The 17,986-nt window shown below is 56.9% G+C and overlaps 1 protein-coding gene across 3 annotated transcripts in view; it reads left to right on the forward strand.

Annotated features, from left to right (window-relative positions):
- PDE2A (phosphodiesterase 2A) overlaps positions 1-17,986 on the forward strand; it is a 100,291-nt gene that overhangs the window by 69,115 nt on the left and 13,190 nt on the right. For all 3 annotated transcript variants that reach the window (XM_030829091.1, XM_030829093.1, XM_030829092.1), the window contains 8 exons: positions 9-97; positions 9,682-9,791; positions 10,628-10,683; positions 15,975-16,034; positions 16,751-16,904; positions 17,087-17,139; positions 17,350-17,424; positions 17,539-17,580. In XM_030829091.1, the coding sequence (XP_030684951.1) occupies positions 9-97; positions 9,682-9,791; positions 10,628-10,683; positions 15,975-16,034; positions 16,751-16,904; positions 17,087-17,139; positions 17,350-17,424; positions 17,539-17,580 (639 nt within the window). The remainder of the gene's footprint in view (positions 1-8; positions 98-9,681; positions 9,792-10,627; positions 10,684-15,974; positions 16,035-16,750; positions 16,905-17,086; positions 17,140-17,349; positions 17,425-17,538; positions 17,581-17,986) is intronic.

A 17,986-nucleotide genomic window follows, 5' to 3' on the forward strand; every position in this document is an offset into this window, starting at 1 on the left:
TGTCCTAGGAAACTGTCTACACCTACCTGCTGGATGGGGAGTCCCGGCTGGTGTGTGAGGATCCGCTACATGAGCTGCCCCAGGAGGGGAAAGTCCGGTGAGCCATTCTCTGCACCCCCATTGCCCTCTTGCCTGGCCAAGGATTCTCAGGGCTGAGGCACCATCCAAGGTCATCTGGTCTGACCCTCCCCTTCCAACCTTGATCCCGGCCTCCCTGCCAGGTGGGATTCCTTGGCCAGGTTGCTGAGCCCAGCACAGAAGGGCAGAAGCAATGTCTTCTCTTTGTTGGGGAAATGGATAGGCACAGAGAAAGTACCAAGCGATGGCAAATTTTCTCCTTCTAACTGCTTCTAAATGGCTGCAGCCTCCTCAGAGCAGAGTCTCAGAACATCGGGGCTATGGGGTCTATCAGTTAGAACACCAGCATGCTGTGAGAACTATTGTGAGGCTGGACTTGGAATCCCAGCATGCTGGGCCTGCAGGAGCTCACAGTGCCAACTCCTTGCAGCTGAGAACAGGGAGATCAGAGGCAGAGTCCTGCTGAGGGTTCTGGAGCCCCACTGCCTGGGTTCAAATCTCAGCTCCCTGTTTACTAGCTGTGTAACCTTGGGCAAATGACACAGCCTCTCTATGCCTCAGTTTTGTTTGTGAAATGGTGATAATAATGGTACTTATAGGATTGTGGGGAGGATTAAATGTGTGTCACACATGTAAAGCATTTAAATCAGGCCTGATCCATGGTGAGGGCTGTCTGTTGGGGATTACCATTGTGAGAGAATGCTGGAATCACTGACTTCAGGATCATGCGATCAGTGCACTTAGCCCCCTGATACCTTGATGCCCATTTAATTCAGCCTCCTCATTTTCCAGATGGGCGGATATCATGAGACATGACCAAGGCCACATGCCAGGTATGAGGCAGAGCCAGGCCTAGGACTCAGGTCTTCTGACTCCTGGCTGTTTAGGGGACAGTGAGAGGAAGTGGAACTTATCAGATGAGAAAATGTTGGGGACAGGCATGCTGCTGGGAGGAGGCAGGCTGTGAAGGATGTGGCCATTGCCTGCTAAGCACTGAATGCGGGGCCATTGTGGGGCCCAGGGAGCACTGGGCAGGAGCTGAGGGCAGAGTGGGCGCCAGTGGGGGTGTCCCAAAAAGGCAGCTCTCTACACCTGTGAGGAGGGCTTTTCCAGCAGGCCAAGTGGTCCAGGGATGTGGCTTTTTCAGGTAGCAGCTGAGCCTGGCAAGCCACTCACCTTTCACAGGGACCATGGAAAGAATTCCTGTTTGAGGATGCTGGACTCATGGTCCTGAGGCCCCTCCTTGTGCTGGAAACCCTGGTTTCTAGGATGCTGGTCTCTCCCCAGCCCTTTCCCGTGGAAGGAGTTGGTTCTGCTCTGATAGCCACCTTCCCACTTCCTATTCTCCCACTGAGCTCCTGTCACCTTCCCCTAACAACTTCTCCGTCAAGGAGCGTGGGAACAAAGCCATTACCACCTCTCTCTAGCCTTCGTGTCCCATCTATAAGAGGATGGTCTGAAAGGTCTTTAGAATCTTAAGGGGAAAAAGGTGGTCATGTCCCCTTTTCTCCTCTAATTCCAAAGAACTTCGCTCTCCTCCAGCAGCCCCCACCTCTAATTCTAAAGAACTTTGCTTCATATAAGCTCCACTCCTCCAGGAAGGCTCCTCAGAGCAGCCTGGGAGCCTTCCTGGGAGGGATGTAGGAAAGCAGGCTCAGGAGGCAGCAGGGAGCAGCCTGCAGGTTTGCTTCGCCCCCTAGGACCCACAGCTGTCTGGGCATGTGGAGTAGTTGCGTATCTGCGGTCCAGGCATCTTTGAGAGGGCTCAGATCCTTGGCATCAGCTGCCCTTTCAGCACCCTCCCTCCAACCACTTCAGACTCAGTAAGGCCTTTGGAAAAAATACAAAAAAAAGCAATTAAAAGTGAATATTCAAATCCAATTATTCCAGAGCTCAGTGGAGATGGGGAGGTGAGTGCCTACTGGGAGACAGGGGTTGCAGATTCCAGGAGGAGGGCCAGGGGATGAGAAGGCAAGACAGTGAGGGCAGCAAGGAGCTCCCAGGGGACACACCCATCATCGGGACACACCCGTCATCATCCCCAAACAGGAATTCTTTCCATGGCCCCTGTGAAAGGTGAGTGGCTTGCCAGGCTCAGCTGCTACCTGAAAAAGGATTGGGGTGAAGGCCCAGGCCCAGTGCTCTCTCTGGTTTCTGAGCTCTGCTTGCCCACCTTTGTGCCTGGTGCCTGGTGTCTGGTGGTGAGCCCATCTCCACAGTTAGGGCAGAGAGGCCCCAGGGTTGGCTGGGCCCTGCTCTCAGGAGCTCCCAGCAGGATAGGGACCTGAGACCCAGGTGTATGGACGAGGGAAGAGCACTGGAATGGGATTCAGACAGGTCTGGATTGTAGCTCAGCCTCCTCCCTGTGTCTCTGCTTTCCTACCTGAGGCCCGGTCTATTGGCTTAATGGGGTAACAGGTGCCAAGTGCTTGGCACAGTGCCCAGCACACAGTAGGAGCTCAGTGATTACTACTTGCACTCCCAAGTCCCAACCAATGATTAGCCTTGAGTGACCTTGAGAAAATGACTTCCCTTCTGGCTTCTTTTTCTGTGAAATGGGTGGGGTTGGGTACAGGGTCCTTCCATTGGTGACCTCTGTGGCTCTGGTCCCCCCAGGAGGGTGAGGGACTGACCTGCAGGCTGCCGTGGAGCCTGAAGCTCTAGCAGTGCCCGAGGAGGTGGGGGTGTGGGGAGGGTGCTCCTCCAGGAAACGCTGGACTGCGGGCAAACAGCACCAGGTGTGGCGTGGAGGCTGGATCATAAAGACAGATAAGGAGGCCCGAGGCAACGGGCAGGGAATGGGATCAGGGCAGTGTGGGGAGAGGCAGGGTGGAAAAAGGTCAAGGCAGGAGCGAGGAGGCCCCCGCCAGCTCCCAGCCCCACCTGCCCCTGTTCCTGCCGCTCTGTGGGCTCTCAGATGCCCAGCTGCATCCCCCCAGTGTGTTTGGCTTTCCTGTCTTCTTGTACTTGCAAGGGCTGTTCGCTCCCTTGCAAAGACCGTCCCTGCTCCACTTTCATCTCAGCCAATCCCATTTTACTTATCTTTCATGGCCTGACCAGAAGCTCTCTTGGGGAAGCCTGCTCCACAGTTCCCTGACACTGAGAAGGAACCAAGTTTCAGAAAAGGGGTCTGGGCCATATTGGCCTCCCTTAGGGTTCTTCCACGGGAAGAACTTTGGGCTGGGAGTCAGAGACCTGGGATCCAGGACAACATGGCTGCAATCACAATCCGATGCCCTCTCCCTGGGCCTCCATATGCCCTTCTGTAAAATGATAGGCTGAACATTCTGATGTTGAGGGCTGGTGAGGCTCTGAATTGTAAGGGCTGCAAAGGGCCTCAGGGCTGGAGAGGAGAGAATCCTGGAAGGCTGCCTGGGCCAGGGTCTTCCTGAAAGGAGGCTTCACTTCCCTGTTGTTGGTGCCCCACCTCCATCTCCCAAACTGTTTCAGGCCCCAGCTCTGCCGCCTTCCTCTTCTTGTGTCTCCTGCTATCTTAAAGCCGCTGATTACCTGATGCTGAGTGCAGCAAAAATCTCAGGCCTTTCAGCTGCAACTGAAGCACCCACCGCCCACCTCGGCCCAGGCTGGCTGTCTCCCTCTGCTACCATTTGGGGGTCCCCAGGGCCCATCCCTAAGAAATTTCTTCCCCTAAGCTGACCAGGTCTTCTTTCATTGCAGAAACTGACCATCCCTAGGGTTTGTCTCAGAGGACACCGGGAACGGTCTGCTCCCATCTCGGGATCCTCACATGCTGGGGGAAGGAGGGCAAGAAGAGGGTCCAGGTCCTGGGGACTCAGTGAGAGTGGGGGGCTTAGGGAGGGGATGGGAGCCCAGTGACAGTGGGCAGCCTCAGTGAGGGGATGGGGGCCCAGTGAGAGTGAGGGGTTCTGTGAGGGGGTAGGGACTTAAGTGAGGGGATGGAGGCTGAGTGAGAGTGTGGCAGCCCATTGAGAGGGTGGGGGCTCAGCGGGGAATGGGGGTTCAGTGAGGGGATGGGGGCTCAGTGAGAGGATGGGGGCTCAGTGAGGGGATGGGGGCTCAGTGAGGAGATGGGGGCTTAGTGAAGGGATGGGGGCTCAATGAGGGGATGGGGGCTCAGTGAGGGGATGGGGGCTGAGTGAGAGGATGGGGACTGAGTGAGGGGTGGGGACTCAGTGGGAGATGAGGGCTCAATGAGGGGATGGGGGCTGAGTGAGAGGATGGGGGGCTGAGTGAGGGGATCGGGGCTGGGTGAGGGGATGGGGGCTCAGTGAAGGATGAGGGCTCAGTGAGAGGATGGGGGCTGAGTGAGAAGATGGGGGCTGAGTGAGAGGATGGGGGCTGCATGAGGGGATGGGGGCTCTGGGGGATGAGGGTTCCGTGAGAGGATGGGGGCTCAGCAAGGGGATGAGGGCTAAGTAAGAGGATGAGGGCTTAGTGAGGGGATGGGGGCTCAGTGAGGGGATGGGGGCTCAGTGAGAGGAAGAGGGCTAAGAGGATGAGGGCACAGTGAGGGGATGGGGGCTGAGTGAGGGGATGGGGCTCAGTGAGAGGATGAGGGCTAGGTGAGAGGATGAGGGTTTGGTGAGGGGATGGGGGTTAGTGAGGGGATAGGGGTTCAGTGAGAGGATGGGGGCTCAGTGAGGTGATGGGGGCTCAGTGGGGGATTAGGGCTCAGTGAGAGGATGAGGGTCAGTGAGGGGATGGGGGCTCATTGAGAGGATGGGAGCTCAGTGAGAGGATGGAGGCTTAGTGAGGGGATGAGGCCGAGTGAGGGGTTGTGGCTCAGTGAGGGGATGGGGACTTAGTGAGAGGATAGGGGCTCAGTGAGGGAATGGGGGCTCAGTGAGAAGATGGGGGCTCAGTGTGGGATTGGGTCTCAGTGAGAAGGTGGGGGCTCAGTGTGGGATTGGGTCTCAGTGAGAAGGTGGGGGCTCAGTGAGAGGGTGAGGGCTTAGTGAGGGGATTGGGGCTCAGTGAGGGGGTGGGGGCTCAGTGAGAGGATGAGGCTTGGTGAGGAGATGGGGGCTCAGTGGCGGATGGGGGCTGAGTGAGGGGATGGGGGCTCAGTGAGAGGATGAGACCCCAGTGAGGGGATGGGGGCTCAGTGGGGGATGAGGGCTAAGTGGTAGATGGGGGCTGAGTGGGGGATGGGGGCTCAGTGACAGGGTGGGGGCTCAGTGACAGGATGGGGGCTCAGTGAGGTGATGGGGCTCAGTGAGAGGGTGAGGGCTTAGTGAGGGGATTGGGGCTCAGTGGGGGATGGGGCTCAGTGGGGGATGGGGGCTGAGTGAGGGGATGTGGGCTCAGTGGGGGATGGGGGCTGAGTGGGGGGATGGGGGCTCAGTGAGAGAGTGAGGGCTTAGGGGATTGGGGCTCAGTGAGGGGGTGGGGACTCAGTGGGGGATGGGGGCTAAGTGGGGGATGGGAGCTCAGTGGGGGATGGAGGGTCAGTGGGGGATGGGGGCTCAGTGAGGAGATGGGGGCTCAGTGGGGGATGGAGAGTCAATGGGGGATGGGAGCTCAGTGAGAAGATGGGAGCTTAGTGGAGGATGGAGGGTCAGTGGGGGATGGGGGCTCAGTGAGGAGATGGGGGCTCAGTGGGGGATGGGGGCTCAGTGGGGGGATGGGGGCCAGTGGTGGATGGGGGCTGAATGGGGGGATGGGGGCTCAGTGAGAGGATGGGGGCTCAGTGAGGGGATGGGGCTCAGTGAGAGGGTGAGGGCTTAGTGAGGGGATTGGGGCTCAGTGGTAGATGGGGGCTGAGTGGGGGGATTGGGGCTCAGTGAGGGGGCAGAGACTTAGAGTTGGGGGGCTCAGTGAGGGTGGGGGTTCCCTGGGGGGATGGGGCTCCATAGGAGGATGGGCTCAGCAACAGTCTTGGCTGCTCACTGATGCCTGGGACCTAGTGGGTGTTGGAGGAAGGGGCTTCTCCAAAGTAGAGGATGCGAGAAGGACACACACAGGGGCTCAGAGAAGCTGGTAGGGCTCCCTACCAGCAGAGAACCTTTCCCTCGATTCTTTTTCCATTAAGCAAATAGTTGTTAAAGGGACGGAACTGCCATAAAGTCCACGCCTGTTCCTCTCTCCACTCTGTGCCCATCTGTCTTTATCTTCAGTGGGGCAGGCCATGACCACCCAGGCACCCAGTGCTGTCATTAGCCTTCTCCTGGGCAGCTGGCCCTGGGGTGTGGAGTTCCCCACAACCCCCAGCATGAGCCTGGAAGGCAGGGTGGGGGTGGGGGAGTAGTAAGGGAGGAACTGGAGAGGAGCAGGGAGCAGCTCTGAGTTGAGCAAGGAGCTGTCGGGGGTCTGAGCAGTGGACGAAGCTCCCGCTCCCATGTGGGTGGGGGAGACTCAGCCTCGGCACATTCCCCCTCGCAGTCTGTGGGCATCTTTGGAGCCTTCAGGAGGACAGCACTTCTGGGAGGGCTATGGCAGAGGAAAGGGGCTCACATGGGGGTAGGTTGAGGTGAGTGTGGGCTGTGGGGTCCTGCAAAGCTGGGGGAGGGCAGGCTACAGAGCAAGGTGCCAAGGCTGCCTAAGAATTGAGGGTCCTTGGAAGCCCCAGTGCTTGGGGGCATCTCGGCTTATCAAGATTGGTCTATCCCAGCTCAGCCTCTCTCTTGTCCAGGGCCACTAAGATGATAGGACCCTCACTGAGACCAGGTTTCCAGTGTCACAGTCTCCTTATGTGGAGAGTTTTACCCAGGCAGCACGATCGTTCTGAAATCATACCTGACCGTTACCGTCCCTGCTCAAATCCCTCCCAGGGTGCCCCCTGCCCTCAGACTCAAGCCCAGCTCCATAGGGCCCTGGCCCATGTCTAGCCTTGTTCTCGGCCATCCAGCCACACCAACCTCCTTGTGGCCGTACCTTTCAGCAGGCACACAATCTTCTCACCTCCAAGCCTTCGCAATTGCAATTCCCTGGACATCCTTTCCTGTCTGCCTCGATAACCTCTGCATGTCCTTTAGGACTCAACTCAGGTGTCTCCCTCTACAGGAAGCCTTCTCTGACTCCATCACACCCTGCACCTGGGCGGGCTGGGGCCTGCTCTTCCTGCATTTGGCAGAGCCCTCATCTCCCGACTCAAGCGTGGGTCTGTATGTTGATCTCTGCATGTCCTTGGCCTCCTCAGGTGAGGCATGTGTCTGACCCCTCTGCTCATCTCAGCCCTCAGCACTAAACCTGACCCAGAAGGACCCAGTGGAATGAGAGACTTTAAGTAGAATACTCCTGAAGGTTTTTCATCTGGAACACTTATTCTTGCTCTGACATGGAGGATGGATTGAAGAGACCCAGCTAGGAGGCTAGAGGCTCGGGGAGAGGCTGCTCCAGGGTTCAGGGAAAAGGTGTCTCCATGTGAGGTGGGCAGTGGCTTGGGCACAGAGAGCAGAGGACAGTTGTAAGAGACACCTGGGAGGTGACTCACTGATCGGATAGGGGAGGTGAGGAAAGAAGGCAGGTTTTCAGACAAGCCGCGAAGGACCTGGTGGATGGTTGTGCTGCTTTGCTGTGAGGTGGAGGGAGTGGACCTAATAATTCAGATGGTATGGGGGTCCCTGGGCCACTTCAGGGACGTGGTGGGGAGGCTCCAGGTGGCCTTTGGGTATCTGGGGTCTGGAGCTCATGAGTGAGGGCTGGAGAGTCATGAGGCTGTGAGCACAGAGGAGGGGTTTTGTGCAAAAGAGAAGAAAGGCTGAGGACAGATTCCTTCAATCAGGGTCCTGGGAAAGAGATGCCAAGCAGCTCCAGTCCAGGGGTGGGAGGGGAAATAGTTGGGGGTCGGCAGGATGAGGCTGCAGTGCGCACTGACCAGCAACGCAAGGACCAGTGCCACCTTGTGGCCTCCGGCTAACCAGATTGTCCGAGGCCAAGGAGCTGGGCAGGGTTTGGCGGGGGGCCACCCCCTGCTTCCGTGAAGCCTCAGCCTTCATCAGTTTAATCATCAGGAAACGTGGCTCCCGTTGCCCTCCTGCCACCCTACGTCCCTCTCCTTCCCAGGGTGACTGGCAATGTGGACAGCCAGAAACCGGAGCCCAGCACTCCAGGAACCTTAAAGGTCCCGGGTGTAGGGGCTGGAAGGTGGGAGACACCACCGGTTCCTGTAGATCCTGTATTACTTAAAGTGGCCAGGAAGGAATGGGTCTGGTTCAGAATGCTGCATGAGCTTGAACGAGATGCTCAACCTCTTTGGTCCTCGATTTGTGTAGAGTCTGTGACCTAGTGATCTCGTGACTTGCAGGCCACCCCCTCCTTTTCCTCATGTGACCTTTGCTGGGCTTCCCTTAGTGACCCTGTATGCACACAGTTCCCCAGGTTTCTCTTCTGTCCAGGCCAGGCAGTTCCTACAAGCACAATTAAGTGGAGGCAGCGTGAGGGATAAAGAACCCAGGACAAGGCCAGGCACGGTGGCTCACGCTTGTAATCCCAGCACTTTGGGAGGCCGAGGCGGGTGGATCACGAGGTCAGGAGATCGAGACCACGGTGAAACCCCGTCTCTACTAAAAATACAAAAAAATTAGCCAGGCGTGGTGGCGGGCGCCTGTAGTCCCAGCTACTCGGAGAGGCTGAGGCAGGGGAATGGTGTGAACCCAGGAGGCGGAGCTTGCAGTGAGCCGAGATTGCGCCACTGCACTCCAGCCTGGGTGACAGAGTGAGACTCCGTCTCAAAAAAAAAAAAAAAGAACCCAGGACAATTAATCATCAAGGAGTGACATTTGGTGCAAACTCAGGTGCTTAATTAAGCGGGATGAGCCAGAGGCCGGGGGGTAGAGGAGGTGGGTTGTGTGGTGGGACAGAAACTCATTCTTCCCATACCAACCTCCCCTGCCTTGGTTCCCACCACCCCTCTGCCACTGTCATACCCTGCCGCTCACACCTGTCCCCTGTTCAAAGCTCACACCTCCACAGGTATTTGGGAAGGTTCCAACATAGTGGTTAGACCTAGCCCTGGTGCCACTTACCTGGGTTCAAATCCTGGCTGTACCACTTATTCACTGTGTGACCCTGGACAAGTGAATTAGCCTATTGGTGCCATAGCTTCTCCATCTGAAAATGAAGATATCTAATTCATAGAATTGCTGGGAATTCTGAGTTCATCTATGCGAGTTGCTTGGGCTGTGCACGGGACATAGGAAATGGCCAATAAACTTTAGTTATGATGATTACCTCCTGTGCTTAGCACTAAAAGCTGATCAACAATTGTTTTCTGAGGATGGTGACGGGGAGGGTTCTTCTCTCTCCACCCTAGGTCTTCTTGGGAAGATCAGAGAGGTCAGCACACATGCCTAAGGTCAGATTGTAGCAGGCAGCCTAGCTTTGAGCCCCTGCATTCACTTCCTCTGCTCTCCCACTGCCTGGAAGATCTGCGCCGTGCCCCACCAGAGCCTTTACCAGCAAGGGGCACCAGAGGCCAAACTGTGGCTGCCTGTTTCTCCACATAGGGTCCAGGGTCCCCTACTTTTTTTACTTGTGCTGTCATCGTGTCCAACCTCAGGCAGGTCAGCTTGCCCAGATCCTTGCACATGTGCAGGGTCCAAACGGTCTTGTGTCCCCAGGCCAGGCCTTGTTCCTCCCTGAGCCGGGGGCTCTCAAGGTGGCATCATGTCCTCTTTTCAGGGAGGCTATCATCTCCCGGAAGCGGCTGGGCTGCAATGGGCTGGGCTTCTCAGACCTGCCAGGGAAGCCCTTGGCCAGGCTGGTGGCTCCACTGGCTCCTGATACCCAAGGTAAGGGCTAGGGGCTGGGCAGGGGCAGGGGCGGGGAGGGACTGTGGCCCCTGCACTCCAGGTCATGTCTGTCTTCTATCCCTCTTCATCTCTTGCTCTGTGTCTCTAGCAATCCCTCCATCTAATTCTCTCTCTATTGTGCTACTAAACTCTCTGAGCCTCAACTTCCTGACTATAAAATGGGACAATAGTATTTACCTTGAGGGGGTGTTTCAAGGAGGCGCAAGTGAGATCATGCATGTTAGGGGCCTGGCACAAGTGAGGGCTCAGTGGCCCGTGGCTGTGGTTGTGATGTGCTTGTGCCTGATGCTGGATGGGGCTGTAGTTGTTCTCACACTCTCTCTGTCACTGTCATTGGCCCTATTTCTCTTTTTCTTCCCCTCCATGCCTCCTGTCCGCCATGTCTCTCTCTGCCTCGTGTCTCAGTCTCTCTAGGTCTCTGTCCTCTGTCTCGATGTGGAAAGTGCACAAGACTGGGAGTCAGGAGACCTGACTTGCTGTGTGATCTTGGGCAAGTCACTTCCCCTTTCTAGACCTCAGTTTCCCAATCTGTAAAATAGAGGTGCTCAGCCTCACCTGCCTTCCTCCCTGCAACCCTGGGAGGATCACTTGAAGGTTGTCGAGTGAAGGGGTTTCCTTCCATGCAGAGGCTGTTGCTGTGGTTGTTTTTGTCGCTGCCTCAGGACCCGCCTCTGTGTTTCTGTGGGTTTTGGGGTCTGTGTCTCTGTCCTGGCCTCTCTTTGTCTGCGTCTTTGTCTCCCCCACCTGGGTCCCGGCTCAGTATCTCTGAGCCTCACCGGCCCTGCAGGAGCACCTCATTGCCCTCTCCCCCTCAGTGCTGGTCATGCCGCTAGCGGACAAGGAGGCCGGGGCCGTGGCAGCTGTCATCTTGGTAAGAGCCTGCCGAGGTGGTGGGATGTAGGGAGAGGAGACCACGGGAGGGAGTGGTGGATGGAGCCTGTCCGGGGCGTGTGTGTGTGTGTGTGTGTGTGTGTGTGTGTGTGTGTGTATGAGAGAGAGAGAGAGATGGGAGCCATAAGCGAGGATGGAGTGAGGGGAAGTGGGGGTGTGGGGGTGGGAGGAGTTGGGGCATCTCCCACACCCCAGCCTTCTGCCCCACCTCGAATGGGTAGGATGAGGATGAAGCCATTGGCCCAGTCAGCAGCTTTCTGAGGGGTGTGCAAGCCCCTGCTGGACTCTCAGCCCCCATAAGGTTAGAAGGCCCAGCCTTTGGTTAGCAGCACTAACCTTGGTTTCTCTTTGGGATCCTCCAGATGGGGTGGGAATAATGTCCAGGAGGGCATGAACCAAGTGAGGTGTGAAGAGAGATGCTGCGGAGGGACAGATGGACATAAGGGCCTGACCAGCAGAGATAGTGTGGAAAACTAGCCAGAGATTTGGAGTGGCTGGAGCTGGGGGCCTTGAGGAGAGAAAGGCCATGGGCAGGCCAGCCGGACCCGGGGCTGAGGCTGGCGGAAGACAGGCAGCTAGGGGGGCTTCCTGGAGTGGCTGAGGAAGGAGTGTTAGTGGGAAGTGGTGGATGCTCTGCCAGAGCCCCAGAACCCAGGCAAGGCTCCCTCTGCAGCCCCTCGAGGAGTTCCCAGGGTTTCTGCTCCGCGGAGGAGGTTGTGGAAGAGCCTGTGGGGGCGGGATTCTGCCGCTCTGACCGTTTCTTCTCCTGTATGGAGATGGGGGTTCAAACTCTTGTTCTGTCCCAGTAACCAAAGGATGAGTTCCCCAAATTGCTATTATTGGGAGTCTGCTTCTGTCGAGGGGGCTGCCATTCCAGTAAAGGGCAGGCTTGGGGGCATGGACAGATAAATGAGCAGGTGTTGGTTCCCAGGGGACTCCTCTCCAGCTCATTAAAATGGAATTAAACGCTTCCCAGGCGCCTGACCTTTCTGAGTTGCTGGCAGGAGAGGGTGGTGGGAGTCGGGGATGGCTGAGAGGGGAGGAGAGGGGAGAGGAGAGGAGGGGTACTTGGCTGAGTCTCCTCCGCACCCATCTGCCTGACTGAGGGAGCCGAGGCCACTGCTTGGTTTCTCTGCAAGCTGCTCCCCCCACCCCCAGCTTCTGGAACAGAGCTGCTGTTGCACGGAGTTCTCAGGGGGTCGCCTCCCCCTATTCTTTGCTCTTGGTCTGTCCCAGGGTTGGTCAGCTTTGAGGGGCACAGAGGTGAGGGGCTGTGTGCAGAGGTGGGGGTTGGGAGGCAGTGGCTGGGTTGCGCACCTCCTTCTCTGCTGAGGGCAAAGGGCCTGGGGTGCCAGGTGCCTGAGAAGGACTTCCTTAGGTTGAGGCTATGAGGAGTGGGTCAGGAGGGAAGTAAGGGGAAGACATTTGGAAGGTTGCTCCCCTTGTGGGCGGAATGCTTGCCGTGGCCGCTGCTCACCTTGGCTCAGGCTGGGCCAGAGGCCAATGTGTGTGTGTGTGTGTGTGTGTGTGTGTGTGTGTGTGTGTGTGTGTGTGTGTGTCTCAGGGACGCTGGTGGGATCGGATCACTTACACTTAACTCACCCAGTAGAACTCTGCTCTGGTCCTGCGGCAGGCTGGGTTCTGGAGCTGACTCTGCCTTCAGGGAGCTCTCAGTCTGGGGAAGGGCAGGGACACCCTCACCACCACAGGCCAGATGAAATACTGTTGCCAGCAGGTGCTCTGGTGGCAGAGCCTGGAGCAGCAAGTGGTACCTCACCACGGAGAAAGCATTTGTGTGGGGCCTTGGGGCACAGGTAGGAGGTCCACAGGAAGGGAAGAAGGGAAAGGGGATTCTAGGCAGAGGAGGAATGTGAGCGAGGCAGGAAGGAGGCCGGGGGAAGGGGTAGTGTGCTGAGGGGAGAGTGTGGTCCTGGGGACGCTGAAGTAGGGGTGCATGCTATTGAGCAGGTTGCTAGCCAGCTGGGCTCTGGCTGCCAGGAGTTTTCAACAACCGTCCCTTCACCTCCTCAAATACCCTGGGCAGGGAAGAACTCTTGAAAGATGTTTAGATTATTCACATCTGCCTCTCCTCCAAGCCTGCACCTTCCCACTCATGTGGAAATGCACTTCCCTAGGATGCCCCCTCCCCAAGGCATACACGTCTGACAGATGCTCCCTGGCTCGCAGGATCTCACTGCCTCCCAGAGGCAGCACAGGCAGCCCCAGACTTCCCAGCTGCTGCCAGATCCTGAGGGCAGAGGGTGCAGAAGGAAGATGGAGTGCCACAGGGTCGGTCAATCTTTTGGGAAGGCCAAGTCACCAGCTCCTTCCTTGACAAGCCCCGTTCCTCTCTCTGAGTCTCTGCTCTTAGTATTCATCCACTGATCCACCTTTCCATCCACCCATCCATCAGTTGAACAACTATTTCTTGAGTACCCACTGTATGCCAGGCATGGTGTGCTAGGTGCTGGGAACACAGAAGTGACCAAGACAGATTAGACAGGCCCTGCCTTCACAGACCATACGGTCTGGAGGGTTGGTGGTGACAAGCACTACAGTGAGCATAACCCCAGCTACTTGGGAGTATTCCTTGAGCTCAGGAGTTTGAATCTGGCCAGGAGAATAGAGTGAGACTCCATCTCTAAAGAGAATAAAAATAACAAAAATACTGCAAAACAAGTGAGCAAAATAAGGATGGGATCACACGTGATGGCAAGTGCTAGCAAGGAACCCCCTCGAGGGAGTCCTGCAAAGGAATGCTGGGGCCCGATGGGGACGCAGTCAGTGAGGGCTCTCTGAGGAATACGCTGGCCAGGTGCAGGGCTGTGTGGCTGACTTCCGGACCTTTACAGCTCACCGCTCAAGGTGGCTTGATTGCAGATTTTTTGTGTGGAAAGAGTCTTTGGCTCTGTTCTTTAATCCTGGGATCATAAGTCCCTTTGAGGAGTGGCAGCCTTTGGTCTCTGGCATTTGATGCCTGATTTGTGCCCACTCTTCCCCCAGCTGCACCAGCCACACCAGCTCCCTGCACGGGGATGGGGTGTTCATGCCATTAGCCATTTTGAACTTGGTGAGGGTGGGGACCTGGGGGCTGTGCTGGGTTTTTAACCCTCTCTTGCAGCCACAGTGCCCACTGTTGAGTGTTCCCACTGGGTCCCAGACACTTGCCCTGATTAGCAAGAGCAAGTGTGTGTTCCTGTTGGTGAACAAAAAGCCATGAGTGTGTGGGGGTGATTGTGTGTGTTTGTGTATGGGGGCGCCAGGTGCATGTGCATGACTGTTGAGTATGTGAACTAAGTTTCCTGTGTACAGGCATGAATATGCCTGTGGGGATGCTGCGGACACTGTAAGGGTGGGTGTGTGGATGTCTTTGTGTCTGTGACTGCTCCGTGTGTGTGTGTGTGTGTGTGTGTGTGTGTGTGTGTGTGTGTGTGTATCACCTCCATGGGAGAGTGAGTATAAGTGCATGTGTGTGAGGGCCTGACGTTCTTCATGAGAGTGTGGGTGTGTGTGTTTATGCACATGCTGGGTGCAGGTGGGCCGAGGCAGCCCAAGAACTGGTTGCCCCACAGCCCTAGAGGGGTCCCAGCCTTCTCTATTCCTGAGAGATGGGACCAGGTGGAGGGAACAAGAACCACGTCCTCCTCCATGTGCTAACAGTAAAATGCCAACGTATTTATATAAGCCATATGCAAATGAACCATAGCCCCAGCTTCTCCTCCCTCCAGCCCCCACTGTCCCGTAGGAGTCACAGATTGAGCCTCATCCAGAGCTTAAGTTTCAACACCATCCTTGACAGCCCAGGTCTCTTCCAGGTCTTCCTGCCTCCAATCTTCCTCCCTCGAATTCACCCTACACCCCATAGACAGTGGCCCTCAGATGCTAAAGTCTGCCATGGCTCCCCAGTACTCTCAGGCTAAAGTCTAACGTCTTAGCCTGGCACTCAAGGCCCTTCCTTCTGTGGTACCATGGACCACACCCCTACCTGGATCCTCATCTCCCCACACCACCTACCGCCAGTGTCCTGGTCTCTTCAAGGTCTACTTGTCCTCCCCATGCCAATTCAGGAAGCCTTCCAAATGTCCTCCCCTCTGAGCTACCCACCTAGTTTTCTCTCTCCTTCCTCAGGTATGAGGCTCCACACCTCCTCCCAGTCATGTCTCCCCACTCATCCCACCCCAGCCAGACTGTGAGCTTCCCGAGAACCTGCTGGTCTCCTCCTCCCCATCTGCTCCTGGCAGGAGACCCAGAGCTGAGGCAGGCATTGGCTGCTGACTGGGGAGGGAGGAGGAAGGAGGGGCCCCCAGTGCAGGCGCTGTTGGGAGCTCTGCAGGTGGTGAGCAGCTTTGAGTAGGCTCCGGAAGCTAGTGACAAGCTAGTGACGCAGGTGGGGAACCTTGCTGTCAGGGCCTGTAGTGGGTCCCTAGGCTGCCACCCTCCCTCCCCACCGTCTCTCATTTTCCTCGACAAGCACCCAAGTAGAGGTGGGGGAAGGGACTTCACAGAGTATGAAAGATGGGCTGAGTTCCCTGGTGACTGGCACAGGGAACTTAGAGAGGGAAGGGATGACGGGGGGTGGTGGAGGGAGCAGATCTAGAGGGGGGAAGGTGTGGGCAGAGAACGGTAGGGAGTGGGTGGTGCTGTCTTCACTCTGCCACTTTCTGCTGTGTGATTTTGGACAAGGCACTCCACTTTGCTGGCCATGGCTTGCCTGCCAGGTGGAGGCTTGCATCACGGTGGTGAGAATCACATGTAAGGCAAAGCACTTCACGAACCCATTTATCCATTTATTCATTCACCCATCCATCCTCACCACGGCAGGTGCATCATACTGAGCCCATTCCTTTATCCAAGACTTAGGGGCAGCTCAAACCCTAACTCAGACAGGATAGAGCTGGGAGGCTGAGGCTAATACCACCAATTCTAAAATCAGGACCTGCAGCGCTCCATAATCTGTGAGCTAAAAAGGGGTCTAAGGTCCCTCCATCCCCTGAACCATACACCTGGACTGTGCTCTTGATGAGGCAGTGATTGAAAAGGCAGAGACAAAAAAGTTTCACGTCCTTAGGTTAGTCCTAGGAGACTTCCTATGGGAGGGGATTTTCCTGGATCTGTCTGGGTGGTCAGAAAGATGGGGTTATCACTGAGGCCCACAGACTGGAGTGTGTATGTGTTGGTGGGGACCGGTGTGTGCTGCACATGGGGAGGGCATTCTGGCAGAGACAGATACTGAGAGAGGTCACAGCTAGTTCCCTTCTCCCATCCCTCCAGGTGCACTGTGGCCAGCTGAGTGACAATGAGGAATGGAGCCTGCAGGCAGTGGAGAAGCATGTGAGTGGGAGTGGGGCCATGTACAATGAGGCTGAAGACCCTTATCACAGCTGGTGGGAAGATGGCCTGGCCAGGGAGCTGGACAGACCTGGGTTTCAGCTTCGGCGTTGATGCTTTTGAGCTGTGTGACCTTGAGCAAGTCACTAAACCTCTCTGGGCCTCAGTTTCACACCTGAAAATGGGGATAGTGATAGCACCGACTTACCTAGGGCAGTGGTGAAACAAAACTGGTCAAACATCTTGTAAATACACACGGTTGCCAACTTACAATTTTCGACTTTTTGATGATTTATGGGGAAGCAACCCTATCCTAAGTCCAGGAGCATCTGTACTTAGAAAGAACCCTCCACATAATGATACTGAGGCTCTTTCATGCCTGAGACTTTATGACTTTGTGACTTTAACAAGGACTTACGACTTCCTGAGGGGGCTGGAGACAGAAATCTGACATCTTGTCTTGGAAGAATCTAGGGGCTAGGGATGGAGATAGACCCTGTACCCTCCTGTTCCTGGACCTCTGGACGCTCCAGGGGCAGTGGGAGCCCCCAGGGGAGCACTCAGGAAGGTAGAGTCCAGGGATGAGGTGTTTGGGACGGCCGGCGGGGTCCCTGGGCCCGGCAGGCAGAGGGAACGGCGGGAGCAAAGGCAGGAATCCCGCTGCAGCAAGCGCAGCGAGCTTGGGGCAAGCGGCGCGCTAACCGTTCGGCCTGCCCCAGACCCTGGTGGCCCTGCGGAGGGTGCAGGCCCTGCAGCAGCGCGGGCCCAGGGAGGCTCCCCGAGCGGTCCAGAACCCCCCGGAGGGGGCGGCGGAAGACCAGAAGGGCGGGGCGGCGTACACCGACCGCGACCGCAAGATCCTGCAACTGTGCGGTGAGGGCCTGGCCTGGGCAGGTCACGAGGGCGGGGCAGGGAAGAACTTGGAGGGGAGGTGGGCGGGTTAGGCGGTCCCGGGAGCCGGCGGCGGGCCCGGCGCGGAGCTGAGCGGCGCCCGAGGGACCCGGACACGGAGGTGGGGAGGGGCCCTCTCTCTGACCGGCGCCTGGCCCTTGCAGGGGAACTCTACGACCTGGATGCCTCTTCCCTGCAGCTCAAAGTGCTCCAATACGTGAGTCCCTGCGCCCCTCCCGGCCACCTCCCCGTCCTGTCTCCCTCCGGGGACCAACTTCCCCTTGAGCCCTCCATCTTAGTTCCAATTACGATGTCCTTCCTTCCTCTCTCCTCCACCCGCCTGAAGAGCCCTGGAGAGGGGAGCAGGTGGGGAGTGGGGTGACCTGGATCCGCGGTCACCCCCTCGCCCTGCCTGTCCCTCCCTCAGCTGCAGCAGGAGACCCGGGCATCCCGCTGCTGCCTCCTGCTGGTGTCGGAGGACAATCTCCAGCTTTCTTGCAAGGTGAGGGCCCAGGTCCACTGTAGAGCGGGGGCGGGGCTGGGCGAGGAACTCGGGTCTCCGAGGGGGAAATCCCTTGCCTTTCCTTTAACCGGCCCCCTGCGCTCCGTTCCTCAGGTCATCGGAGACAAAGTGCTCGGGGAAGAGGTCAGCTTTCCCGTGAGTCCCCCGTCTGTCTTCTCGTTGGAGTCTGCAGGGGCGGTTGAGGCCGGGTAGACACTCCTGGGATCTGCCTGGAGTATTTGGATCCTCTAGACTCTTGGAATCCGATGGAATTATCTGGATCTTGGGACTACTTAGAAATGCTGCAGGGATCACAACCTGTGATCAGCAGGCTCTATTAGGAAGAATCTCTTAGCATCTACAGAAAGGCTTACCTGGGACCTGTTCACTTCTGTTGGAGTATTTCTGGATATGGATCTGCTAGAATCTGTTGAGAATCTTTGGAGTCTGCTTATCTCTCCCGTAGTTAGGGAAGACCTTAGAGTCCTTTATAGCGAATTCTGCCAGACTCCTCTCCATCTCTGCTCATCAATGCTGACCCCGTCCACCATTTGGACTGACT

This window comes from Nomascus leucogenys, chromosome 15, assembly GCF_006542625.1.
Source record: "Nomascus leucogenys isolate Asia chromosome 15, Asia_NLE_v1, whole genome shotgun sequence".
Classification (NCBI taxonomy): Eukaryota; Metazoa; Chordata; class Mammalia; order Primates; family Hylobatidae; genus Nomascus; species Nomascus leucogenys.